The sequence below is a fragment of the Vulpes lagopus genome, chromosome 23 (assembly GCF_018345385.1).
Source record: "Vulpes lagopus strain Blue_001 chromosome 23, ASM1834538v1, whole genome shotgun sequence".
Taxonomy (NCBI): domain Eukaryota; kingdom Metazoa; phylum Chordata; class Mammalia; order Carnivora; family Canidae; genus Vulpes; species Vulpes lagopus.
The window spans coordinates 18,031,547-18,059,386 of record NC_054846.1 but is presented as its reverse complement, the minus strand read 5'-3'; the positions used below and the strand labels follow the sequence as shown (position 1 = coordinate 18,059,386).

At 38.0% G+C, this 27,840-nt stretch overlaps 1 protein-coding gene across 3 annotated transcripts in view; it reads left to right on the top strand.

The window, feature by feature from the left end:
* The window catches only part of ARHGAP10 (Rho GTPase activating protein 10), a 316,242-nt gene that overhangs the window by 125,577 nt on the left and 162,825 nt on the right, over positions 1-27,840 (top strand). For all 3 annotated transcript variants that reach the window (XM_041739031.1, XM_041739029.1, XM_041739030.1), the window contains exons 8-10: positions 9,438-9,567; positions 13,853-13,959; positions 15,580-15,674. In XM_041739031.1, coding sequence (XP_041594965.1) covers positions 9,438-9,567; positions 13,853-13,959; positions 15,580-15,674 — 332 coding nt within the window. The remainder of the gene's footprint in view (positions 1-9,437; positions 9,568-13,852; positions 13,960-15,579; positions 15,675-27,840) is intronic.

Here is a 27,840-nt window from a genome sequence, read left to right as displayed (position 1 = left end):
CTCAGCGGGGAATCTGTTCCTCCCTCTGCCCCTCTGCCCCTCTCCCCCTCTCCATCCCCCTCCTTAAAAAAAAAGAAAAAAGAATAAAAGAAAAGGCTTAAACTGAGATGTGGCTGAGCTGTTGTTGTTGAGAAACTGAGGCTACGTTGCCACCTTCTGGTCGGTTCTCAGTGTAACAAACTGCTCTTCAATTAGGTGAGGCTCGGGAACTCTGCCACCTGGTGGCTCTTTTTTTTGGATGACGAATTTGTTTTAAGAAATTATTTTTCTTTCAGAAAAGTCACTAGGTATATGTTTCTAATCAAGAGTCACATGATTTATTTTTATTATTTTTTCCAGTTTTATTGAGATTTAATTGATACGCAGTCCTGTAGGAGTTTGAGCTGTACGGCGTATTGACTTGACACACATAGTGCAAAATGATTATTGCAGTAAGTTTAGTTAATGTCTGTCACTGCATATAGTTACAGAAAATGTTTTTTCTCATGATGAGAACTTTTAGGATATACTCTTAGTAACTTTTATATGTCCTATAGCAGTGTTAACTGGGACATATGCTGTACTTGTAGGGATGGTTGTGAGGAGAGACTTTGTCACATGACTTTCAGTTTTCATGTAGAGAACAAACAAAAGAACACTCTGCTTTAGATTTAAGGCATTTTGATTTTAACCTCAATTTATTTTACATTTTACCTAAAAGTCTTACTTGATTTTTAATCCCAGCTAGGCTTATGGTTCAAGAGGAGTTTCTTCCCTGTGTTTATGCATACTTATTAATGTATTAATTTCACAGTTGCTGTGGGTCTATATTATTTTCCTGGAAAATTATGCTTTCAAAGAGGTCTTGGATAAAGAGATTTAGGAGAGCTTTATTAAACAGTGTAATGTAGATGATTTTGATCAGAAGGTGATGGATGTTTTTCCTCTGAACCCTTAAGTTGACTTTGGAAGTATACTCATTGAAACTCTTTTTATGTTTAGTATAATTTTAGGCCTTATTAGAAAAAGAGTGAGTGAGTTTTGAGACAAATGCATTCTAGCTCATACTGAAAGAAGTACAAAGGATGGCACTCTGTGCTGTTGGCTGCCTGACTTTCAATTTGATATCATCTTAGAGGTTGAGGAGAAATGGTTTTTGTGTAGATTTTATTTCTCCATTTGTTGTATAGTTCCCTACATTTGGGAATGTAGGTAATGAAATCTCTCTCTCTCTCTCTCTCTCTCTCTGTCTCTCTCTCTCGGTGATTCAAGTGTCAATTTGTATTTGTAGGTTATTTGGATGTTGAGCTGGTTTAAATAACGAAAAGAGTAACTATCCCCACTCACACATTCTACTACCAGTGACTATAATGTAACAATTTTTAAAAAATATTAATGTTTGTATATGTATAGATTTGTTCTAATTTTAAAAGTGTCTCTGTAGGTAGTGCAATAGTCTAATGTTGCTGTGATTTTTTAGAATACTTTTGCAGATGGCAGAACAGGTTTGTAAAAAGAACACTATATAGTTAGTTTAGAAGATTAATTATACTCTTGATTTTTTCCTCTACCAACTGGCTGTATAACTTGTGGAAATTTACTTCTGTCTGGATATCATCTGTCAACTGCAGAGCTGGCCTGGATGAGAACTTTCAGGCAGAACTGGTTCCATAATTTGTGGGGCCAGTGTAAGATGGAGAGGCAGGGCCCTTATTTAAATATGAAGAATTTCAATACCATGACAGTAGAGCATTAAACCAAGTGCATGACCTTTTGAGCACAAGGTCCTTTGTGGTTGTGCAGGCTACGTGCCTGTGAAGCTGGCTGTGCCTCGGTGTTTGGGGTGAGGGTAGGGATTCATCAGAGTCTCCTGGGAGCTTAAGCGAAACAATCCCTGCATAGCTTGCTTGTGGATGGAAGTGCTTTTGTAACATACCTGTGTGATAAAAGGGATATAGTTACCGTATATACACCCAAATGATTCCGAGAGATTAAATATTTCAATGTAAATGAGCAGTGCTCAGTCATGAAATATTATAAGCAAAACCTAAAAACAAGCTATCACTTAAAATGGTCCATAAAGTAACTTGGTTAATATCCTTACTGCATTCAGAAGTTAACCTATGCTTTTGCTAATAAGAGTCATTTCCCATAGAAAAATGGGCAAAGAACAGTTGGTGGAAAATTTTTCTGTATCCTATGGAACTCAAGGATTGTCACCAGTAAACTGCCCTAAAATCTCTTCTCTAAATATTCATCTCTTCATTTTGTTGTTTCTGAGGCTGCTCCAGAACCTCCTCTTTCCACCCATCTGCAGTTTTGAGAACGCCTGATCAAGGTGACTTTGCTGTTCCTTTTTGCTCTTAGCTAATTCTTTTCCCTTCAAAAAATGCCAGCACCTTTGAAACACATGCCACTTACTCTGTGGTACCTGCTGTACCTGAGTGTTGCTGTACCTTGCTTATTTATTGGCCATTTCTCTAATTCCCTGATATCAGCTTTTATAAGGGAAAATTCTGGCTATGTAAAACTACAAATTACAAAAATCCCAGTTATGTGTTATTTTTATGTGATGTATATTTATATATTTAAGGAAATAGACCCAAATATTAAAACCAAATCTTAGCGTTAACTATCTGTGTACTATAATGCTATGGATAATTTTGGTCAGCTTTTAAGTATTTGTAGTAAAAATCCCAGCAAGATCATTTTGTAATCAGAAAAAAGGTAAAAGTTATTTAAAAATAAAAACAACCTATTTTTCTCCATCTGGTTTCACCTTTTTTGTTGTAAAAATGGTAACACCTCTTTTATTTTTTTGAAAGCAATTTATTCCTCATCTACTTTCCATAATCCAGAGTAATGCATGGAAAGGAAAACAGAGCAAGATGGCTTTTAGAAAATAGATTTTCAAGAAAAATATAAATTGCTTCAAAATTGAAGGATATTTTAAAAAACTAAATTTAAACTTTTGTTATCTTTATCCCCAGAGAAATGTGGGGAAAGAGAGACTAGAATAGAATTCTTCCTAGAAGGAAATATAATGTGAGAAATCTTAGAATTCATGAAGAATCCCCAGAAAATCTTAAGAATAGTTAAAATTTTAAGAATATGCCCAAATATTTTTGTTACAGTGTTGTGAGAAAAGTAGAACACTAAAACAATAAACTATGTTTTTAAGGGATTGGAAATGATTGTGTAAAAATGCATAAGTCCTTATTTATGAGGTATAGACTTAATGTCACTTTTCATCACTTTTAAACCTTTTCCTGGGACGCCTGGGTGGCTAAGCGATTGAGCGTCTGCCTTCAGCTCAGGGCATGATCCCGTGGTCCCGGGATCGAGTCCCACGTTGGGCTCCCTGCATGGAGCCTGCTTCTCCCTCTGCCTGTGTCTCTGCCAATCTCTCTCCGTGTCTCTCATAAGTAAATAAATAAAATCTTAAAAAAAAAAAATAAACCTTTTCCTTCTGCCCCCAAAACAAGACTGTACTTTTTCCCTCTTTCTGTTTTATAATGTTGTGGGTTAGTTTTTATATTCTGAAAAAAAATTTAAAAATATACTTTCTCTTCCAATCAGATTTAAGACAATAAGCTATTAGTTTGGTATTGAAGGCTTTCCTTTATCCTTTGATACGGAATGACTGCGACTTTTCAGTGACTTAATTGTCATAGTAGTTGTAGTGGTAATGTCACCTAAATTTATTTTCTTATCGTTTGTCAGGTGTTACTTGTTTGCTTTATTTGGATTATGCACATGTAGTTTTCATAAAAGTCGTATGATGTAGATTTTTTATTCCTATTTTACAGATGAGGTCAATGAGGAGAGTAACTTCTTGTTGTCATACTGCTTTAAGATCAGGACCAGGATGGGAACTTGGGCAGACTCCCTCCAGAGAACCATGGTGTTGGTTTCAGATTCTGTGCTTGGATATAAGTGGGTCATCTACGGTGTGTCTGGGGTCAGTAAATATAGCAGCTGGAGAACATCTTGATAGGGCCATCTGCTTGCCCAGACCTTAGCTACATGTGGGTGACATGGGAGTCTCTTTAATGGTAAGAACTCAGATTGAGGCCCTCAGTTCACCTCCACCTCTCAACAGTTCTAAATTGTGTTTCCCTCATCCCCATGGAAAGTACCTGATACAGGATTTAGACTTACCATCTATTCACCTGGGGTCCGTTGTCTACCATTCCTTTTCCTGCCACCTTGCTCTGTGTGGGGCACTTGAAGGGCAATATAGGGATTATAGTGAGGGTGTGTGTGCGTGTGGGTGTCTAGGGCCTTACCCCTTTTCTGTTACATTATTTTTGCAAGGTTACTAAAGCAGGGCTGCATGGGGCCCACCCTGATGTTTTACAGATGTTTTATGAAACCTTTTTCATATTTTTTATTATACTTTGCCTGTCTTTTCTCTCTGAATGACATCATGGGGCCAGGATGGGAAAACTTAGAATGGCTATCTGTACTTGGAATCAGCCTTTGCCCTCTGCCTTTAAAGCTTTATTTCTGGCTATGACATTGTGAAAAGCTCCTTCTCTCTCTCTTCTTCCTTTTTCCCTTAATATGAGAGTGAGCCTGTGTTAATAATCCTGACCCACCAGTTTCCAGACAAACTCAAATGTGTCTGAATTCTGGCTAAGTCCCCGAATTGAATCCTCCTTCTTCCAAATAGGTGATGCAATAAAATATTTAATTTGTAAGGCTTAATTTAAAATGGTTTATTTGGAAATTTATTTAGGAAAGCATGCAATGAAAGGAATTTCCTTTTCTTTCCTTTTTTTTTTTAAACTAGTAATGGATGGCACTATACTATCTCAGGGGTTATTTTGAGGATTAAAGCACCAAAAATGTTTTCAGTAGTGTCAGCCACAGTGTAAACACTCTAATGGTCACTTATTGTAGCATTTACAGTCTAACATTATTATTAGTTGATGGTATCTTAATATACACCTGGAATTTAGAATTAGAGATTGCTAGGCTCTAGCTATTCTATTAATGTTCAAATTTAAAAATACATGATTTTCACTTGTATTCAAAATTTACCTAAAATGATAAAATCTTCCTCCTCCCTTCCCAGTGCAGAGCTAGACACATCTGAGGAAGTTAGACAGTGAGGGCAGGTGGTACTCCATGGAGGTGGTTGGTACTCCATGGAGGGGTCTGCAGCAGAAAAAGTAGGGGTGATGGTGGGGGTTGGGGTGGGGAGGGTATAAAAGTAGCCTGCAGAAGAGGTGGTTGAGTATTTGGAAGGTTGGTTACATTGAGCAGATGCATTAATTTGAAGGAATAAGTAAATAGATTGAGAATAACGGGAGCTATATTTCTCACTATATGGAAAGAAATGTACGATATTGGGAAAGGAGGAGTGCCCAGGTGGCTCATTCGGTTAGGTGACTGACTCCTGATTTTAGCTTAGGCCATGGTCTCAGGGTTATGAGATTGAACCCTGTGTCAGGCTCCCTGCTGAGTGAGGAGTCTGCTTGAGATCTCTCTCTTCCTATCCTTCTACCCCTCCTCCTGTTTGTGCTCTCTTGCTCTCTGTCTCTCTCAAATAAATCAATAATTCTTCAAAATCAGGAAGGGATAGGCTAGAAAGAAACTGAAAGTATTGGATTGGGAACAGATTTACTGGTATGAACATGTGGATTTTTCAATATGGAGAGATATAGAAGTGTATATGTATGTGTGTTCAAAAATATGAATGTGAACATATACATACATCCATGTGGTTTTTCTGTCTCCCAAGAACACTCAGAAGCAGTAACATCCCTTTAACTGTGACACACTGTGCTCAGGTTTTGGTTTCTAAATACTACACTCCACTAGAAGGAATAAGGGCTTTTTAAGGGAGAATGGTTGATTCTAGTACTGGGACAGAGAAAGTATAAGATGAACCCAGGACTCCTTTTTATACCAGAAAGTAAGGGATTACTGAATTAGGGGGCATGTCAAAAGATACCAGATTCAGCCAGAAGGGGCCCCTGCTGCTCAAATAGGACAGTTTGAGCATTAATATAAATAATGAGAGTATTGAGTATAAGGCATTAGATTAACAGGAATATATTTGTGTGTGCAGGCATGTGTTCTGTGCGTTGCTGGCATCTCTACATACAGGGCATGCACATATATATATATGTGTGTGTGTATATGTACATGTATACCTTGTTCTATTGTGCTTTGCTTTTTTGAGTTTTATGGATAGTGTTTTTTACAAATTGAAGGTTTATGGCAATCTATGTCACAGAAGTCTCTTGGTATTATTTTTAGAATAGCAGTTACTTACTTTGCGACTCCGTCTCACATTTTGGTAATTCTTGTGATATTTCAAACTTTTTGTTATTGTTATATTTGCAATTGTGATCAGTGATCTTTCATGTTACTATCATAATTGTTTCGGCGTGCCACAAACTGTGCCCATATGTGATAGTGAACTTAATCGGTAAATGTTGTGTGTGTTTTGACTGCTTCACTGACCAGCTATCCCACACCCCCATCTTTGTCCCTCTCCTTGGGCCTCCCTAGTCTCTGAGACACAGCGGTACTGAGATTAGGGCAGTGAATAGCCCTATCATGGCCTCTAAGTGGTCATGTGAGAATAAGAGTCACACAGTAAATCAAAAGCTAGAAATGAATAAGCTTAATGAGGAAGACATACCAAAATCCAGATAGGCTGAAACCTAGGCCTTTTGCACAACAGTTGTGAGTGCAAAGAAAAGGTTCTTGAAGGAGATGAGAAGTGCTACTCCAGTGAATACACGAATGATAAGAAAGCAAAACAGCCTTATTGGTAATATGAGCAGAGTTTGAGTGATCTGGATAGAAGATCACACCAGCCACAACATTCCCTTAAGCCAAAGCCTAATCTAGAGCAAGGCCCTAAGTCTCTTCAGTTCTGTGAAGGCTGAGAGAGGTGGAAAAGCTCCAGAAGAAGAGTTGGCAGCTGGTAGAGGTTGGTTTATGAGGTTTAAGGAAGAATCTGTCTCCGTAAAAGAAGAGTGTAAGATAAAGTAGCACATGCTGATGGAGAAGCTGCAGCAAGTTCTCCAGAAGGCCCAGCTAATTCATGAAGGTGGCCTCAGTACAGAGCAGATTTCCAATGTGGATAATGTCTGGTTTCAAAGGACAGGCTGACTCTCTTGTTAGGGGCTAACACAGGAAGTGACTTGAAGTTGCAGCTAGTGCTCATCTACCATTCTAAAAATCTTAGGACCCTTAAGAATTAGGCTAAATCTACTTTACCTGTGCTCTGTAAATAGAACAACAAAGCCTGGATGGCAGCATATCTATATACAGCATGGTTTACTGAATATTTTAGGCCTGTTGAGACCTAGATGCCACTGAGAACATTTGTGATTCATGGGAAGAGGTGAAAATATCAACATAAGCAGGAGATCAGAAGGAGCTGATTCTGCTCTCAAGTATGACTTTGAAGGGGTTCAAGACTTCAGTGGAGGAAATAATTGGAGATGGGGTGGAGATAGCGAAAGAACCAGAATTAGACATGGAGACTAAAGCTGGGCCTGAATTGCTGCAATCTCATGATAAAATTTGAATAGATGACTTGCTTTTTATGCATGAGCAAAGAAAGTGGTTTCTTCAGAGGGAAACTACTTCTAGTGAAGATGCTGCGAAGATTGGTGAAAATGACAACAAAGAAGTTAGAATATTCCATAAATTTAGTTGATAAAACAGCAGCAGGGTTTGGGAAGATTGAGTCCAGTTTGGAAAGAAGTTCTATTGTAGGTAAAATGCTACCAGATATCATTGTTGTCTTATTTCAAGTTGCTGCCGCAGCCACCCTGAACAGTCAGCAGCCACTAGCATCAAATCAAGACCCTCTACCAGAAAATGATTATGACTGGAAGCTCAGATGATGTTAGGATTTTTTTTAGCAATATAATATTTCTTGAAGTATGTACATTTTTAAGACATAATTCTATTGTGCCTTTAATAGACCACAGTATAGTATAGACGTAACTTTTTTTTTAAAGATTTTATTTATTTATTCATGAGAGACAGACGGGGTGGGTGTAGAGACACAGGCAGAGGGAGAAGCAGGCTCCATGTAGGGAGCCTGATGTGGGACTCGATCCAAGGACTCCAGGAAGGCAGGCACTAAACCACTGAGCCACCCAGGGATCCCAGACATAACTTTTATGTACACTAGGAAGCCCAAAAATTCATTTGACTTGCTTAATTGCAATATTTATTTTATTGCAGTGGCCTGGAACTGAACCCACACTATCTCTGAAGTATTTGTATGTAAAACTATTATACAGACACACACAGACACACATTCAGAAAGACGTGAGGGTTGGGAGGTATCTAAGCAAAGTGACAAAGGTGAATAAATAAAATCACTATAATCAGTATTAAAATGGGGACAAGAAATCCTGGAGGCATGAGAAACAGGCAGGCAAGAGGGAACTGGCTATTAACAAATGAGTTCCATCCTCCTTGCAATCCTGCATTTTGTTCTAGTACATAAAATTTTTAACTCTCAGCTTGTGCTTAAAATACGCTCCTGCAGTTAAGTTTTCCCCTTTGCAATCCACATTTATCAGACTCTCGTTCCCCTAAAAAAAAGTATACATTCTACCATTTTTCTGTTCTAGACCCTTGGTAACCCCTTTCATTGTAGGGAGGAGAGGAGAGGGATTTCAATAAAATTTTTTTTATCTCCGCTTCTGCACAATTTCACATCAGCAGTTTTTTGGTGTTAATACAATTATTTTAGAGTGTGGATAAGAGAAATGTCCAGAAGCTGGGTGGTGCTGACTCATCATGTTGGCCTTGGTAATTTCGTCACTTTACCTTACATATACGTTTCCAGGGTAGCAGTTTGACAGAGATACTGGCATGCTAAGTCTCCTGGGTTTCAGAAATGTGATTTGTTTCTTCAGTATCAAAGATATTATTTGTACATGAGATTCTTACTCCTCTCTTTATCTGAGAAGAAATGTCATTCCAAGTGCAATTGCCATGACCTGCACAAAATGACCTTATATTATTAGTTGGCAGAGAAGAATTAAGTTTTTCAGGTTCTGAGTACTTAATCCTGCTGGTATAATAATACTGAGTCAGGTTTGTGCAAAAGAAAGACTTCCCAGATATTTTATGACCTACTTTTTTTTAAAATCTAAGATTTAGTATTATTGTGAGACGAGGTAGGAGTTCTTATGTTGATTAACACAAGGATTCTTGGTGTTCAAAAGCTTTGAGAGTAAATAATCTCCAGTTATCTAAGCTTAGACTCTTCTATTAGCTATTTTACCACTATTTTTTTTTCTTTGAACGGGAATCTTAAAGAGACAAACTGGAAAGGAGGGTATATTTCAAGAAGTTTATAGAAAAATCCTACAAATTTAATTATAGTTATCCAGAAACTTACAAATGGACATGGAAAAAACTCATATGAGAACTTAAAACTTAGATGTGTTTATTATCTATTTCAGACACGAAATCGTTTTGAAGGAACGAGGTCAGAAGTGGAAGAGCTTATGAACAAAATCAGACAGAACCCCAAGGACCACAAACGAGCAAGTCAGTTCACGGCAGAAGGCTACCTGTATGTACAGGAAAAAAGTAAGAGGATCTCCAGCAGTGATGAATGACTAATGAAATGTCATTTTAAAACTCGTACTGTAATTACTCTATTTTCAGAATAATTATTTCTACCACTTCTTTTGCCCCCTCCTGTCCTAGAAGGTCAGTTTTGTATTGTGGGGGAAAACACATTCCTGCTCTAGGGAGGGGCCAGTGAAATTAGGAACTCAGGGAGCACCCTACTTTCCAGATGCACCTCGGAATTCTGCATCACACTTTGCTAAAACTTGTTTATGAGGATGCCAGAACTTGGTGTAAGGCTTAAAGTGAGGCAAAGTATTTTTCCTCCTTTCCCTTCATCCCTCCCATCCTTATCACCTACACACACACATATGCACATTCATATACATATGCACACCCTCCCCCTCCCACAGCCCTCCTTCTCATGTTAACGTCAGGAGGGCACATACTCCTCCTATTCCTTCATATCATTTCTTTCCACGCCAATCTGAGATCATTTGTTCTTGCTAAAATTATCAGGGTGATTGCAGATGGCTATAAAAAATATTCCTAGGTGGCATTCTAATTTCTATCAGAATTTTTAGTATTGCACTCAGTGAATACGTGGTGTGTAGAGTGTCCTGGTTTTGAAAATTAAGGTACCTAAAGATTCTTTAAAACTTTTGACAGTTTGTTATTATTTTAACTGTTCAACTCTTAAACTTTAGTTCATCAACTGTAGAACCTGAGTTACTATTTAGTAGAAAGGAGAATGTGAAAATGTTTATGTGTTTACTGTTTTCCTGCCTTGCCACCCTTGACTGTAGTCAGGGCACTTCACAATTTTTATTAGTGTGGCTGACTTACAGGATTTTCAAACTGACTACTTTAGTCGGAGAGAGTACTTGTGGAATAGCTGTGGGATATCTGTGCTTCAGAATGAAGTTAATGCATATACAGTTGGCAGAATGGTGGTTCTATTTCCATTTGCCCTTATTCAGTCTGGGCTACCATAGTCTTAATGTCTCATGAGGAGGAGTTACATGGCAAGCAGAACTCTGAATTTTTCCGATGCTTTAGCTTTTTCATCTCAGTTTGTTCATTGAACTTGAAAGAACTGAATTAACATGTAGGGTAGAGACATAGGAAGGATAGAATTTTTGTATTATACGCCCAAGTGAAAATCACAGGAAACTTTAATTTATAGATTCATAACTGTTTCTCAACTTACTGTCTTTGAAAGGAATTGGGCTGAAAGTAGTTGGAAAAATAGAATGAAAACAGTAGTGGCAAAATTCTCCTCTTGTTAACTGTATGCCAGACACTGTGCTAAGCTTTTTATACACCTTGCCTCATTTAATCCTTTAAAAAACCTTCTGAAGTGTATAGTACTATTATTACCCCATTTACCATTGAGAAAATGGAAGCACCATTGAGAAAATGGAGAGAAATAATGTCCTCTAGATCACGCAGGTCCTGAATGCTGGGATTGTCCATCTATGTCATGCTCTCTAGGCTATTATCTGGAGCATGGATGGCTGTGAAAAGCCTATGTATTTGGGTCAGGTGGGATCCGGGAAAGGATGGTGGCTTAATGAGTGGGAAGACTTTGATATTTGGAACCAGAAACTCAAACTTGAGGTTAGGCTTTGTCATTTCTTGGGCATTTGGTCTAAGCTTAAGTTTTCTTAAACTGAAGAGATAGTAATGCACCATCCCCCCACCTCAAAGTTTTTTCTTAGTGTTGAATGAAATATCTGCACAATATGTTTTGAACCATAGAATAGGATACAAGTGCTAGCTATTCATAACACACACACCAGTGGTCCCTGAATTCTGGTCTTCGCACTCCTGGTGGCCTGAGCTGAGATTTACTGTGGTCTAGTAACACCTTTCATCTCCCACTGGCCCCAAGACAATGTGAGAAGCTTTTCTTTCTTTCTTTCTTTTTTTTTTTTTAATTAACTTTTATTGGTGTTCAATTTACCAACATACAGAAAAACACCCAGTGCTCATCCCGTCAAGTGTCCACCTCAGTGCCCGTCACCTATTCCCCTCCAACACCCGCCCTCCTCCCCTTCCACCACCCCTAGTTCGTTTCCCCGAGTTAGGAGTCTTTATGTTCTGTCTCCCTTCCTGATATTTCCCAACATTTCTTTTCCCTTCCTTTATATTCCCTTTCACTATTATTCATATTCCCCAACAAAAAGACATTAAAGGCATTCAAATTGGCAAAGAAGAAGTCAAACTCTCCCTCTTCGCCGATGACATGATACTCTACATAGAAAACCCAAAAGCCTCCACCCCAAGATTGCTAGAACTCATTGAGCAATTTGGTAGCGTGGCAGGATACAAAATCAATGCCCAGAAATCAATGGCATTTCTATACACTAACAATGAGACTGAAGAAAGAGAAATTAAGGAGTCAATCCCATTTACAATTGCACCCAAAAGCATAAGATACCTAGGAATAAACCTAACCAAAGAGGTAAAAGATCTATATCCTAAAAACTATAGAACACTTCTGAAAGAAATTGAGGAAGACACAAAGAGATGGAAAAATATTCCATGCTCATGGATTGGCAGAATTAATTTTTTTTTTTTTTATTTATTTATGATAGTCACAGAGAGAGAGAGAGAGAGGCAGAGACACAGGCTGAGGAAGAAGCAGGCTCCATGCACCGGGAGCCTGATGTGGGATTCGATCCCGGGTCTCCAGGATCGCGCCCTGGGCCAAAGGCAGGCGCCAAACCGTTGCGCCACCCAGGGATCCCGGATTGGCAGAATTAATATTGTAAAAATGTCAATGTTACCCAGGGCAATTTACACGTTTAATGCAATCCCTATCAAAATACCATGGACTTTCTTCAGAGAGTTAGAACAAATTATTTTAAGATTTGTGTGGAATCAGAAAAGACCCCGAATAGCCAGGGGAATTTTAAAAAAGAAAACCATATCTGGGGGCATCACAATGCCAGATTTCAGGTTGTACTACAAAGCTGTGGTCATCAAGACAGTGTGGTACTGGCACAAAAACAGACACATAGATCAATGGAACAGAATAGAGAACCCAGAAGTGGACCCTGAAATGTACGGTCATCTAATATTCAATAAAGGAGGAAAGACTATCCATTGGAAGAAAGACAGTCTCTTCAATAAGTGAGAAGCTTTTCTTAAAGCTCAGTGGATCCTTTTGAATGAGCCCTTTTCTCCCTCCTAAGCTTGTCCTTCTTGAATTTTAGGTATAGAAGGTTTGTTTGTTTGTTTACAGGTAAAATGATGGTGATAAAAGATGCTAGTTGCTTTCTTCTTCTTCTCCTCCTCCTCCTCCTCCTCCTCCTTCTTCTTCTTTTTCTTCTTCTTTTTTTTAAGTCTTGGTAAAAGACAAAATTGTCAGCCTCTGTTGGGAGTAACTTTTGTTATGATTGGATTTTACTGGCATATGAAACTAGATTGCTAGGTACTCCTGACGTGGACCATTCTCTTCTAATAGCTCTGGTGCTGACAATACTGACTTTATATGAAGTAAAAAGTAGTTCTTCTTCTTCTTTTTTTAAAGATTCATTTATTTATTTATTCATGATAGACATGGAGAGAGAGAGAGAGACAGAGACACAGGCAGAGGAAGAAGTAGGCTCCATGCCGGGAGCCTGACGCAGGACTCGATTCTGGGACTCCAGGATCGTGCCCTGGGCTAAAGGCAGACGCTAAATCATGGAACCACCCAGGAATCCCCCGTAAAAAGAAGTTCTGAGAATGTTCTGGTCACTGTGAATAGCTCACCTCTCTATTCTTCATCTTGCATTTTAAAGTTCAGCTTTACCATCATTAGTAAGGGCAGCTGCCTACCAAAGTGCTATAGTGGGCTTAATGCTCTCGTAGTTGCTAGACTAGATGCTTTTTCTCAGCATTGTGATTCTATGATCGTGTTGTTTTTGAGAGGCCAGAACTGAATCCAAAACCATCATATACATTGAATGGAATTCTTGAAACCCTTGTGAGCTCTTCCTACCTGGAAATAAAAAATATAGCTCATAATTAAGAGATTTTTTTTTAGGTGTGAGATAGCAGTCCAGCAAACCATTTGAAAAGTATGTCTTCAACTCCTTGCTTTGCTGCTGAAAAGTATTGAATCTTCTCTGAAATGATCTCTCTGAGCCTACTTTTTTTTTTTTTTAAATTGGAATCAACAATGTTGGTGGTTTGTTTCCTTGAGCTGTATTAGTTGCTGCTTATTGGGCTTTTCCTCTTTAGTAATATTTTTGAAACTCTGCATATCTGCTTATTTATGAGGAAAAACATAAAGTGCTATTTCTTGTTCAAGGGCCCGCTCCGTTTGGTTCCAGTTGGGTCAAACACTACTGCATGTATCGGAAAGCAGCCAAGAAGTTCAACATAATCCCATTTGAGCATAGATCTGGGGGAAAACTTGTAAGTATTTGATTATATATTATGTATTCTATGTGAGGCAGTTTTTGAGGCTGATATCTTAATGGTGTTTTTATTCACTAATGATAAATACATTATATTTTGGTTTTAGGATTAAGGTCTTTGTTTTCTTTTATTTCTAAATAAAATAGGCCACTAAACAACAATGCTTGTGGTTTTTGAATTATATGTATGGATTTTAATGGTCAGGACTAGAATCCTTTTATTTCACCATTATTGGAGGATAAAGTGAACCCCTACAATGAGCTTTCACAACTCAGTGCTCAGTCAGATCAATATTTGAGTGGATCTGATGTGCACACGTGTTCACAGTCTGAAAACATGATACATGATAATCTGTAATGAATTTTACTGTTTCCATTTATACTTACAAAGTTCTCACTTAGGCAGTTGCTAGTTAGTTAACTACTCCTCCCACAGAAATAAATAGCAAAACAACACATGATAGCAAGAAGATCTCAGGAATTGGCTGTGTAGGAAAGATGATCGCTCTTTGGGTTTTAAATAGAAACTGTAGCTCATAGCAATAATCAGTAGTCTGGAGGAGGCAAAACTCTTCCACCAATATTGAACATAATGGGTAACACATTAAAAAAAAGCGGAAGTCATTGCTTGCTGGGTGGATGGGCATGATTTTGCCTAGGTGAATACAGAATTAACTCAAGTTCACTTCTATTTATATATACTTTGCATCTTCCTGAAAAATATTTAAAGCAACTTATAATACAAACATAGATTTATAATAATGAAAATAGACATGGAAAATCAAGGCCATGGAAAAAAGGAGTAAGTGAGGAGGATATCAATCTTAAAGGCTGATGGGGATAAGATTGAGCATGAGATTTGCAGGTGAGGTTCCTGTCAGGACTAACTCAAATGCTAAGACGTGTCTGCTTAGTGATGTCTCTCTATTTAACCACCACATAATAAAAACATTTCGGAATATAATGACTGTGACATTTTGAATATTGGCATGTTTGAATGTTTGTTTAGTATTACTTGGAGATTCTCCTGTTTTAGTAAATATAAGAATGTTCTAAAAGTAGGCACTCAAAGTTCTTATAGTTCTTTACTCAGAACTCGTGTTCCTGCATTGCATCTAATTCCCTTGGATGGTTTAGTGAGGTTAAATAGTACTGTATTAAAACAAATAAAGTAAATATAAATTCAGGGTGACCCACTCCAGAAACAAAATCCACATTGATTGACTGGTTCTAACTTTCGATGATCACAATAGCTACTCTAGGGCCTTATGATATACCTTTTAGGTAGATTCATATGGAATTAAAGTTTTTATAGGTAAAGAAGGTCACATATTGCCTTTTACATATGGTATAACAATATGAATTAAACAAAACTATTCGTTCAAAAAGAGCGCAATAAGAGAATAACATGTTCTGGCACTGAGCCACCAGGGCTGCTGTAAATAAAATCTTTTTAAAAAAGATTGTAAGTAGTGTTTAAACAAACTTGTTTGAAAGAGAATAAAATAAGGGGACTTAAAATCTTGAACCTTGGCCCCACCCTCCCCAATATAGGGTTCTTTGGTGTGTCTATGCTTATATTGTAGTTTTTGAGAATATTTAAAATGATTGTTTGCAGGGGGATGGAGAGGTGTTCTTTTTGAAAGAATGTACCAAGAGGCATACTGACTCCATTGACAGAAGGTTCTGTTTTGATGTAGAAGCTGCTGACCGGTAAGTTATTAGAATTATTGCGCTTAATGAAAGAGTCTTATAAAAATTATTTTAAAAAGTGGAAGTTAATTGAAACTTGAAAAAGAGATTTCCTTGGCCTGAAAGAATGTTATCTTGTTACATTTCCAGGCTTTGTATTCACTTTGACCGGTTTAGGCTTTGTCTCTGTGTTTAGCTATAGAGTAATAGCTTGATCTTGGCTGGAGTTTGGAGTCCTTCTAATGAGTAATTAAAAAATTACCTTGGAGCATTTCATTGTTGACATAGGCCTAATTGTGGCATTGAAAGAATAATGAGTGAAAATGAGGAAGTAGGTGACAAAGCTGACAAGAGCTGGTGGGTTGTTAATACAGAACAATATTCGTTTTCATGTGTGGGAATTTTCTGTATGTATTCTGTGTATGATGGAGGCAAACTGTTTACTCAAAGACTGCTTATCTTTTGCCTTGTTGTATGACTTTCAGTAATTATAAAAGACTCTTTGCCAGAGAGGAGGAAGTTAAAAACAGAAAAAAGTTCGTCTGATAATACTACTACTTCTCTGGCATTTATTTCTAGGTTCTCCTGTCACACTAAGGAAAATCTTGGTACTCGTAGAATATTTCTTTTGTACTGTCTGACAGTATGGTGGTTCCTTGCCAGTTCTGGTTTTGGCAATACTGGTCTTTAGATAAGGCTGTTTCACAGTTATATAACAAAAGTTTACAGTATGAGATTTTTGTAACAGAAGTTCATTTCAGGTCAGGACCCACAAATACAAAAATAATTAATGCTTCCTCTTCCCTCAGATGATATAACCAAGGCTATGGGATGGATGCTGAGAGGGAAAAGCTATGCTTTACTTTACAATAAATGAATTGAAGACCACATACCTAGAAGTGTGCCATTAGGCGTCATGATAAATTTGGCACTACCATGAGAAAAGTAGTTTAACGAGCATTTTGCCAGTACTGGAAAAAGGTGACAGAGAATGTCATTGTAGAAGAGGCTAACTTTTAGGCCAGTGAGAACTGGTTCAGATACCTTAAGAAGAGATTCAGTCTGTGTAGTACAACTTGAGTATTTGTGTGTGTCTACCTATAGTGGGTATCTACTGAGTCCTAAGTGTCAGACAGTGCTAGGTGCTCTAAATTTTTCTGTGCTTTATCTTATTTAATCCTGTGAGGCAGGTATTATCCTTCCCATTTTATGATGGGAATCTGGGCCATAAATAGTTTAAGTGATTTTTCCAAGGGAATATAGTTGGAAAGTGGGAGAGCTGAGATTTGAACTACTGCATTTTGCCTCTAGAGCCTATTCTGCCTCTTGGTCACTACATCATAAGTCTGAGTATTGCCGTGTAGTTGTGACATTCCCTAAATAACTGACAAAGGTGAGCCAGCAGTGATGTATACCAGATAGTGTGCTTAATGTGGTTAATATGGTTTGCTAGACTTGATCATGCCAAATGCACTTGGTCAGTGATGATCTTTATTATGATTGTAACCACTGTCCACCCCTCACAAAGATTGACCAGGGATTACCGTGGAATTATTTTCACCTATATAGGGTAACATTTTATAAATAGACTCTGAGAATGGGGAAAAACTTTAGAGGTGATCTATTCAAGTGGTTTTTAAATGGTTTTATAGGGAAACCCTCTTCTCAAATAAAATTTTACATTTATGCATATATGAAGCAATAAAAAAGAGAGTTCCCATATTAAAGTAGGGTAAGGGGCCTGCATCCCTATTTTTCAGTTTCCTTCTTATAGACATCTTTAATCTATGTCTGCTGACACCAGAGCTGCTTTCTGGGAAATCATGACAGGGGGACCACTCATCTAGTCTAGATGGATGGTTGAAGAAAGGCATATGGAGGATTTGACATCTCGTTGATGATTGATGGATTATTTGGAGTCAGCTGGGATTGAGACTCCTATTCCAGGTAGAGAAAATGGTATGTGTGAAGGCCTGGAGTCAAGGGAGGATGTGGCCCATTTGAGGTCCCTAGAGATACCAGCAACTTTAGAGCAGTCAAGAAGAGGAGGAGAAAGGCTTGAGAAGGGGAGCAAGGGCCTGACATTGAGGTTTCTCAACTTAATCCATTACATGGCTTTAAGTTAAGTAGTAGGTAATACATTTATATTTTTCAAAACTCACTCTGGCAGAGTAGAGAAAGGTCTGCAGATGGCAAGAGTAGATGAAAAGGGTCCTGGATTAGTGTTGGTAGCAGTGGGAGTGGAAGCTAAGGGATCCATTTGAGGGAGATATTTAGAACTAAATTTAGAGACCAGTTGGATCTTGGAATATAGAATGAAGGAGGGGAGAGTTTCTGGCTTAAGCAAGTAGATAGTGCCATTTACTGAGAGGGACAGTCAAGGAGGCCCAAGGATGGAGGATGATGAATACAGCCATGGTCATGTTGAGTTAGATTGCTGTGGATCATTCAGTAAAAAACCCAGTGTGGGGTTGGGTGGGGGGTGAGTGGGGGTGGAACAACAACAACAAAAAACCAGTGGGAATTTGGATGCAACACTTGGCAGCTTTGGCAGCATCCATCACTGAATCATGCTTGTTGCCACAAGATTTCTTGGACTTCTCTATTTTCAGCCATTGCTTTTTTAAATTTAATTTTATTTATTTATTCATGAGACACACACACACACACACACACACACAGAGAGAGAGAGAGAGAGAGAGAGAGAGAGAGGCAGAGACACAGGCAGAGGGAGAAGCAGGCTCCATGCAGGGAGCCCTACGTGGGACTTGATCCCAGGTCTCCAGGATCAGGCCCTGGGTTGAAGGTGGTGCTAAACCACTGAGCCACAGGGGCTGCCCTCAGCCATTGCTTTTTAAATGTCATTTCCTGTGGCTATCTTTTCTTTCTTTCTTTGTCCATTCACATGATTTCATCGCTCTGCAGTTTGTATTTTTCTTTTTTTCTGTGTTTTGAGCTGCTTTTAGAGTCTTTCCAATTATACTGCTCCTATAATTTTTGGTGATTTCCATACTGCTTAAGATGAACCTTTTTAGCACCTTGCTTCCTGACTCCTTGAACTTCTCTCTTTTGGTCTTCTTGTTCTTTACTCTGCCTCAGCCATCCACTCTCACAGTTGTTGCTTAGATCTTGTCATTACAGGGACTGGCAACTGCTCTAGAATCTCCACTGCAAGCCTTTCTCTTTCTGACACCACCTTCTATCCTTCTCTGCTTTTTTCCTGGTAAGTAACCTTAGATTCTCTCTAATCAGTTGAGCCTATTGTTACTCAATTTCTTACATCCTCGCTTCCTTCCTGATCTAGTTTAATTTCAATCATAATAGTCATTATTTTAAATATACTCTTTTGTCTTTCTCTTCCTTTATTAGACTTGCTGGTACAACCTCAACTTAAGTAAGGTTCACCTCTGCCTCCTTTCTTTCTAGAGAGACATAGTTAAGCATGTTCACCAGGATCACTTCAGGTTCATGAGCACTAGCCTCAAGTGAGCCATTAATTCTAGCCATTAATTGTGTTGCATTTTCTAGTTCTTTCATTCTCCTGATGATGAATATTTCATATTTTTCTCCTTATAAGCCTTTTTCCTAATAATTCTGTGTCCTGTTTTGCTATGAAAGTAGAAGCAATGAGAAGAAATCATCCACTGCCATAAACACCCACTCCATCATGGTACCCAGACACCTTGCTCTTCCTCCCTCCCTGTGTGAGCTGTGCTCCTGAGCCTCTCTATTCACTTGTCTCTCATCCTGTCCGTGTTACTCTACAATATCACTTTCTTGTTATCATGAGGGTTGCCCTTTCTACTGGATTATTCTCATCAGCACACAAAATACTCTTTTTCCTCCATTTTGAAAAAAAATGCCACCACTGTCACCAGTGAAACACCCGTGTCTTGACCAGTCTTCCCTTTTGTCTGCTGCCCATTTCTCTCCTCTAATAAACAACAAAACTTCTTCAAAAGCTGTTGTATTAAGATATCAAATGTTCTTCCTCTCATTCTCTTTTGGGCCTTTGTCTCTCCTCTGCACTGAGGTTGTGTTTGTCAAGCTATCATGATCTCCATGTGCTACATCAAGTTGTCAACTCTCCTGTCCTTCCTCCTCTTTGCTGGCAGCAGCATCTGACATGGCCAGTCACACTCTTCTCCATGACATACTTGCTTTACTTCTTCTAAAACAATACACCTGCCTCTTTGTTTTCTGATACCCCATTGACTTTTCGATTTCTAGACTCATTTACAACTTCTCATTTCCCAGACCTTTTGATGTTGAAGTCCTCTGATGTTCATCTTTGAGCTCTTCTCCTCATCCTAACCCTCAAGAGCTTGTCCAGCCTCATGGCTTCAAGTGCCATCCTTACGTTGGTAACTCTGAAACTTATTATGTCTACCTGGATCTTTTCCCTGAGCTTCAGGTTCTTACCCAGCTGCCTACTCAGTCTTGCTTCTGTGATGCATTTTGAACAGTGCAGAGGTGGGAGATAGTTTGTTTTTTGTAAATTTCCCCAGAATTCTTGGAACAAAAATGATCCCTTTATAGGATTTAACATTTTATGTAAGTATATTCAATCTTATGTAAATACTAATATCATAGAAATATTTTTTCAAAAGTGATACATGTTTATTGTTAGTCTTTTTCTAAAGGTTTTTGGTTAACTTGGAAAATAACTATGTTATGTGTCTTCTTGAGTCTTTAGGATTATGTTATTTTTGCATTATTGATTCCTCTTATTTTGCTTATTTCTTCATTTCTAAGCAGGGAAACATCTATTCAGGTTTGATATTACTGAAGGATAGTGTTTCTGGGGCTGTTAGGTTCCTGCTACCAACCCCGTCATCAGTGTGTTTTCCACTTTTGGAGCAAAATCTGGAGGGAGCATGAGTGTACTTTGAGGTACTTCTGGCATTTCAGAAAGCTTATTTAGTGGAGAGAATGAATGAGGTAGGTTCTTCTCTTGTCTATTTCTCCGATTCCTGGCCAAATGAATGACTGGGAATTGTAAGTAATTTGTTCCTTGTCTATTAGATTATGAATTCCACGAGGGTGGAGACCCTGGTTTAGAAATACTTGGTACTGCGATACTAAACGCAAGACTTTCTATATGGTGGGCATTCACCAAATTTGTATTGAATTAAATGAAATTGAATTGTTGCTTAGAAGTGACAGAACTGGGATTAGATTCAATCAAGCAACTGTCAGTCAGCTGTTCTTTTCTTCTGTACCACACAGCAGTGCTGTGAACTCCAGTGGTTTTTTTTTGTTTTTTGTTATTTTGCCTAAAGAAAATAAACTTAACCCATTGTGGAGCAGATGGATATTGTAAGTGGGTTTCTGATGGAATTTGTAGAGCATTCCTATCGGTATCTTCATATAGTAATTTCACAGTTGATTGAATGTGCTTAACATAGAAACATATTTTGTCTTCTTTTCTGGTATCAGTTTTTGCTATTTTTTTTTATTCCTTGGGTTGGAAAAGCAGTCAGATAACATTGTGACAACAGGCAAAATAATTCATAAACAGCAGCATGGAGCCTGGGCTAGCATTGGATTTATGTAGATATAAATCAAGAGCTTTCACTTAATTGTTGCATGAGTTTAGGTCAGGTTTGATTGCATGTAACAGAAAAACTCAAAATAAGATTGCTTATATAATGCAAAGTTTCTTTTTTTTCTCTGATTTGGGAGAGCCTAGAGGAGATCAGACCAGGGTGAGTATGAGTAGCATGCTTCTTGGTGCCAGGTCTTATTCCCCCTTGTGCATGGCTTACTTTCCCAATCACCTTAAGTGCACCATGCCTCATCCCACTTAAAGAGCACTGTCTCTTGTTGTAGGCACACTTTCCAGAGGTTGAACATAACACTTCTGATCCCATAATGATGTGAATGGAATTATATGGTTATAACCAGCTGCAAGGGAGGCTGGGAAATGCCAAGGCAGGGCAGTTGCTGTCTTTTGTTTCAAGACATCCCTGTGCTATTCTGATTCTTCTGGAATCTGTCACTGATAATGAAAGAGAGAATGGTTGAGGGTAGGGGCCCAACTAGCTGTTACTACTTCGATTATCAATGTTAAATGGACCTGTGCTTCATTTTCCTCCTCTCAGTTCACCAGAAGTATACTTTGACTATTTCAGCTAAGAACATTTAGGAACACATGTGCTGAGAATACCATCCAAAAAGTGAAAGGACAGCCCACAGAATGGGAGAAAATACTTGCAAATGGTATATCTGTTAAGGGACTTGTATCCAGGATACATAAATGACTCTTATAACTCAATAATAAAAAGACAATCCAATTAAAAATGGGTAGAAGATTTGAAGTAGACATTTTTTTTCATTAAAAATATGCAAGTGGCTGGTAAGTACATGAAAAGATGTTTAACAACATTAGCTATTAGGGAAATCAAAACCACAATGAGGGACTCCTGGCTGGCTCCCTCAGTAGAGCATGTGACTCCTGATCTTGGGGTCATGAGTTCAAGCCCCACATTGGGCAAGGAACCTACTTAAAAAATTAAGTAGGTTTTTAATTAAAAAATTAGATAAACAAACAAACATATTTAAAATGAACCCACAATGTGATACCACTTCGTACTCACTAGGATGGCTGTAATTAAAAAATCATAATAACTAGTATTGGTGAGGATATGGAGAAATTGGAACTTTCTCAAATACTGATGAGAGAAATTTAAAAAGGTATAACTGTTTTGGGAAGCAGTTTGGCAGTTCTTCAAAAACTTGAGCACAAAGGCATCTGGCTGGCTCAGTTGGTAGGGCACGCAACTCTTCATCTCAGGGTTGTGAGTTTGAGCCCCATGTTGGGTGTAGACATTACTTAAAAATAAAATCTTTAAACAAAAAAAGTTAAGCATCAAGTTATCATGTGACCCAGAAATTCTGCTTCTAGTTATATATGCAAGAGAAATGAAAACCTACATCTGCATAAAAAGCTTGCACACGCCACGATCCCAGATTTCTGGGATCGAGTCCCACATCCAGCTCCTTGCATGGAGCCTACTTCTCCCTCTGCCTGTGTCTCTGCCTCTCTCTCTCAGTGTCTCTCATGAATAAATAAATAAAATCTTTTAAAAAAAATCTTGCACACGTATGTCCACAGAACATTATTCATAATGGCCAAAATGTAGAAACAACTGAAATGTCTGTCAGCTGATGAATGGGTGGATAAAATGTGCTACATTCATACAACGAAGTGCAACCTGGCGGTATAAAGGAATGAAGAGCTAATGTGTGCTATAATGTGGATGAATCTTGGAAACCGCATGCTTAGTGAAATAAGTGAGTCACAAGAGACTATGTATATGATTATATGACACATCCAGGGCAGGCAAATTGTTATAGGCAGAAAGGAGATTAGTGGCTGCCTAGGGCTGGGAGTTTCAAGGGAAATGGACACTAACTGCTAATTGATATGGAGTATTTTGGGGAGGTGATGAAAATGTTCTAAAATTGATTTTGGTTATGGTTCTACAACTCTTTGAATATATTAAAAGCTGTTGAATTATATACTCTGAGTAAATTTTATAGTGTGAATTTCAATAAAGCTTTAAAAAAAATGCAGCTGCAAATAAGGAACATAATTAAAATGACGTAAACATTCACTACTTCATGCCAGCCACACACTGGATACTGTGGGCTGTGAAATGATCCTGTCACTCATTTCAAGTGGGGGAAGAGGATTTTGTGTGGTTAGTTGCTCCTTGGCAAGCTGTAGTATGTCAGAAGATGCAGCGTTATTCTCCAAAGGATTAAACATCATCTCCTTCCTCCTGTCCCAACCATTTTGTTATATAATGTGCTTTTAGCTTCCTTCGTATGCTTATCACATGCCACATTGTGCTGTGACCCCCACACATTTGCTTGATAAATAATTACCATTGTGTGAGGTTCTCCCACACATCATATTCAGGCACTGCTTAAAGAAAATGCTTCCCATTTTGCTCTCATTAATCTGACATTTCAGATGTTCTGTTTGGTTTGATTTTTGCCTGATTCCTGGTATATTAGTCTTGAAGGATGGCAAGATACTTCTTACTTTCATAATTCCCTCATTTATATTTTCACGATGACAGTGGGTGGAGGCAGTCGACTAGGTATCTGGAGCAGTAAACATTTTCAAGTACTGCGACACCAAAGACTTTATTTAGCAGCTATGTGCATGCTACTTTCTTGTTTGTCACTTGAAAAGTAAGTTAAGAATATGTTGCTTCCAGAAGCCCATGCAGTTAGGCTGAATAATAATGTTTCTGTAGCACATTAACTACGGTATATTTGTAAGTATCTTACAGAGCATGTCATTCAGGCACTTAAACAGTCATGGACTGTATTTGGCACTAAGGATGCAAGAATGAGAAGCTAAAAGGCCTGGCTTTGAGGGGACTCACAGACTAAGAGTGTTTTCAGAGGTCTGAGGTGCTTTAGGAGCTGTGAAGCAATGAGTGGGGCTGGCTGGGAAAGCTCGCTAGAAAAATTGTTAAATTGGATCTTGAAGATTTGGTAACAGTTTGGAAACTCAGAGGCAGGGTTGCCTAAGGCAGAAAGAATGATAGGAAGTCTTGAGAAAACATATTGAGATAATCTTTTAAGTCTTGTTCTCAACTGTGAGTGATTGTGTCTGGAGACACTGTGATTGTCATACTAACCCGGCGTGGATGGAGACCAGCCCTGATGCTAAATATCCAGCACAGACAGTCCTCTGCAACAAAGCATCATCTGGTTTAGTATATCCTTAGCATGGGTGTTGAAAACCCTGCTTTAAAGCATTTGAAAAGACGACGGCTCCAACACATTTGTGGAACTGAATGCAACGGTTCTTTTTTTTTAAATTTATTTTTATTTATTTATGATAGAGAGAGAGAGAGAGAGAGAGGCAGAGACACAGGCAGAGGAGAGGGAGAAGCAGTCTCCATGCCGGGAGCCCGACACGGGACTTGATCTGGGACTCCAGGATCGTGCCCTGGGCCAAAGGCAGGCGTGAAACCGCTGAGCCACCCAGGGATCCCCTATTTTGTTTTTTTACACGAATATATTTATGAGATGTATATTTCAATTAAAAAAAGTATAACAGCTTAATTGGTTATAGTTCAGGGGATGAATAAACCCAGAATGTGAAGGGATCTGTCAGGGCTGATGCATCATTCAAGAATTCTTAGATTCCAGCGTGGAGAGACTAGGAAAAAAGTCATTTTAAAAGAATTTAGGTGGAACTTGTAGAAAATGGATTGCGCAGAATTAGAGACAGCATTTCTTGCATATAAGCTTCTGTGTTTTTCATAATATGTAAGATTTTGCCCTAAAGATGGTAGTTGATAGAGGCATACTGAAAGATACATTTTATTTTTTAAATTTTATTTAAATTCAATTAACATATAGTATATTATTAGTTTCAAAGGTAGAGTTCAGTGAGTGACTCATCAGTCTTCTATAACACCCAGTGCTCATTACACATGCCCTCCTTAATGCCCATCACCCACATGCCCCATCCCTGCATCCCCATCCCCTCCAGCAACCCTCAGTTTGTTTCCTATATTAAGAGTTTCTTTGTCTCCTTCTCTGACTTTGTCTTGTTTTATTTTTCCTCCTTCCTCTACCCTACTGTTTTGTTTCTTAAATTCCACATATGAGTGAAATCATATAATTGTTGAAAGACACATTTTATGTGGTTCCATTATTTAAATGGAAATCTAAATTGGCATTAATATGAATTTATTCTTAAAATGCATGCTGAAGGACATTGTAATGTGGATCATAGAACCGTTCTTAGCTTTTGTGAAAAAGTTGTAATGAACAATTGTATAGAAGGGTTTTTGTGGACACATACTTTCATTTCTCTTGGATAAATACCTTGAGTGGGATTGCTGGTGTGTGCATGTGTGTATATATATATATATATATAGTATATATATATATATACACATATATATATATGTTTTTATATATATGTTTATGTATATTTGGCTTTTTATGAAATGACAGTTTTCCAGAGTAGTTTTAATCCTCCTACCAGCAATATATGGGAGTTCCAGTTGCTCTACCCTCTTACTGATCTTTGATCATGGCAGTCTTTTTCTTTATAGCCACTTATGGTTAGAGATGTTGAATAATTTTTCATGTGCTTTTTAGCCATTTATATTTCTTCTGTTGTGAAGTGTTTATTCAAATCCTTTGCTCATTTAAAAAAGTATTTTGTTGTTGTTGTTGTTGTTGTTGTTATTGGATTGTAGGAATTATTCTAAGTATTCTGGTTACAGGGATCCCTGGGTGGTGCAGTGGTTTGGCGCTTGCCTTTGGCCCAGGGCGCGATCCTGGAGACCCGGGATCGAATCCCACATCAGGCTCCCGGTGCATGGAGCCTGCTTCTCCCTCTGCCTATGTCTCTGCCTCTCTCTCTCTCTCTGTGACTATCATAAATAAATAAAAATTAAAAAAAAAAGTATTCTGGTTACAAATCCTTCATCCAGTATATTAGTTGTAAATATTTAATCTGTGGCTTGGCTACTCATTTTTTTTTTTTTTTTTTTTACTCATTTTTTTTTTAAAGATTTTATTTATTTATTCATGAGAGAGACAGAGAGAGAGAGAGAGAGAGAGGGGCAGAGACACAGGCAGAGGGAGAAGCAGGCTCCATGCAGGGAGCCTGACATGGGACTCAATCCCAGGTCTCCAGGATCAGGCCCTGGGCTGAAGGCAGCGCTAAACCGCTGAGCTACCTGGGCTGCCTGGCTACTCATTTTCTTAACAGTGTTTTTGATAAGAACATCCTAATTTTGATAAAGTTGTATTTATCAATTATTTTTAAAGATTTAATTTATTTATTTGAGAGAGAGAGTGAGTGAGTGCACGCCACATGCAAGTTGAAGGTAGGAACAGATGGGGAAAGAGAGGGAGAATCTGAAGCAGACTCCTTGCTGAACAGGGAGCCTGTCTCTTGGCTCGATCTCACCTCTGCAAGATCATGACCTGAGCTGAAACCAAGAGTCGGAGACTGAACTGACTGAGCCACTCAGGCACCCCTCAATTCATCAGTTTTTAAAAATTTTATTGCTAGAGCTCTTTGCTTTAAGAAATCTTTATCCCAGTTTTGTTAAAATATTTTCCCATGTTTTCTTATAAAAGTTTTATAATTGGTTTGTGACCTGAGAAGATTTTGGAGGATGAGGTGGGAGGATATATGGTGTGATGTGTAGAGAGTGTTGTTTTTTTCTTATGTAGGTATCCAGTATTTCTAGCACCATTCATTGAAAAGAACTTTCCTGCTATTGAATTGCTTTGGCAAATTTGTTGTAAATTATTTGACTGTGTGTGTAGGTCTCTTTCTAGATTTCCTATTCTATTCCATTAATCTATTTGTACTTTTGCCAGTTTTATACCACCATTATTGCTATAGCTGTATAGTAAGTCTTAAAGCCAGACGTGATTTCTCTGTGCTTTTTCAAAATTAGTTGGTTATTTTAGATCCTTTGCATTATACTGCAAAGGATCTACAATAACCAACCAGTTTATTTCTACAAAAAACCTGCAGTCTAATATCATCAATACAGAACTTTAATAATTCTTGAGTAATTACCATTTATTTAGTCTTTAATTTCTCTCAGTAATGTTTTATAGTGTTCAATATAGTGGTTATGGATAGCTTGCATTAAATTTCTCTAAGTAAAAAAAAATAAATTTCTCTAAGTATTTTACATTTCTAAATGTTATTTTTTACATTTAATTTTCCAATAAACTGTTAATATACAGAAATGCACTTGGTTTTTGTGTCCTACAATATTGCTGAGTTGACTTCTTAAAATGTCCTTATGATTTTTTTATGTACGTAATGGTATCATGTGTGAATATAAACAGATTTCTTTGAGTTTGAATATATAGGTCTTTTATTTCTTTTACCTGTCTTATTGCGGTGCCAAGACCTCTAATAAAATATTAAATTTGATGGTGGGGGATATTGGAAATCTTACCTTATTCTGATTCAGGGGAAAAGAATTTTATTTCACAGTTAAAGTATGTTGATAGCTGAAGAATATAGTTGCTTTGGCTTGGTGAGGAAGATTTTATTATTCCCGTTTTTTTTTTAAAGATTTTATTTATTTATTCATGAGAGAGACAGAGAGAGAGAGAGAGAGAGAGAGAGAGAGAGAGAGAGGGCAGAGACACAGGCAGAGGGAGAAGC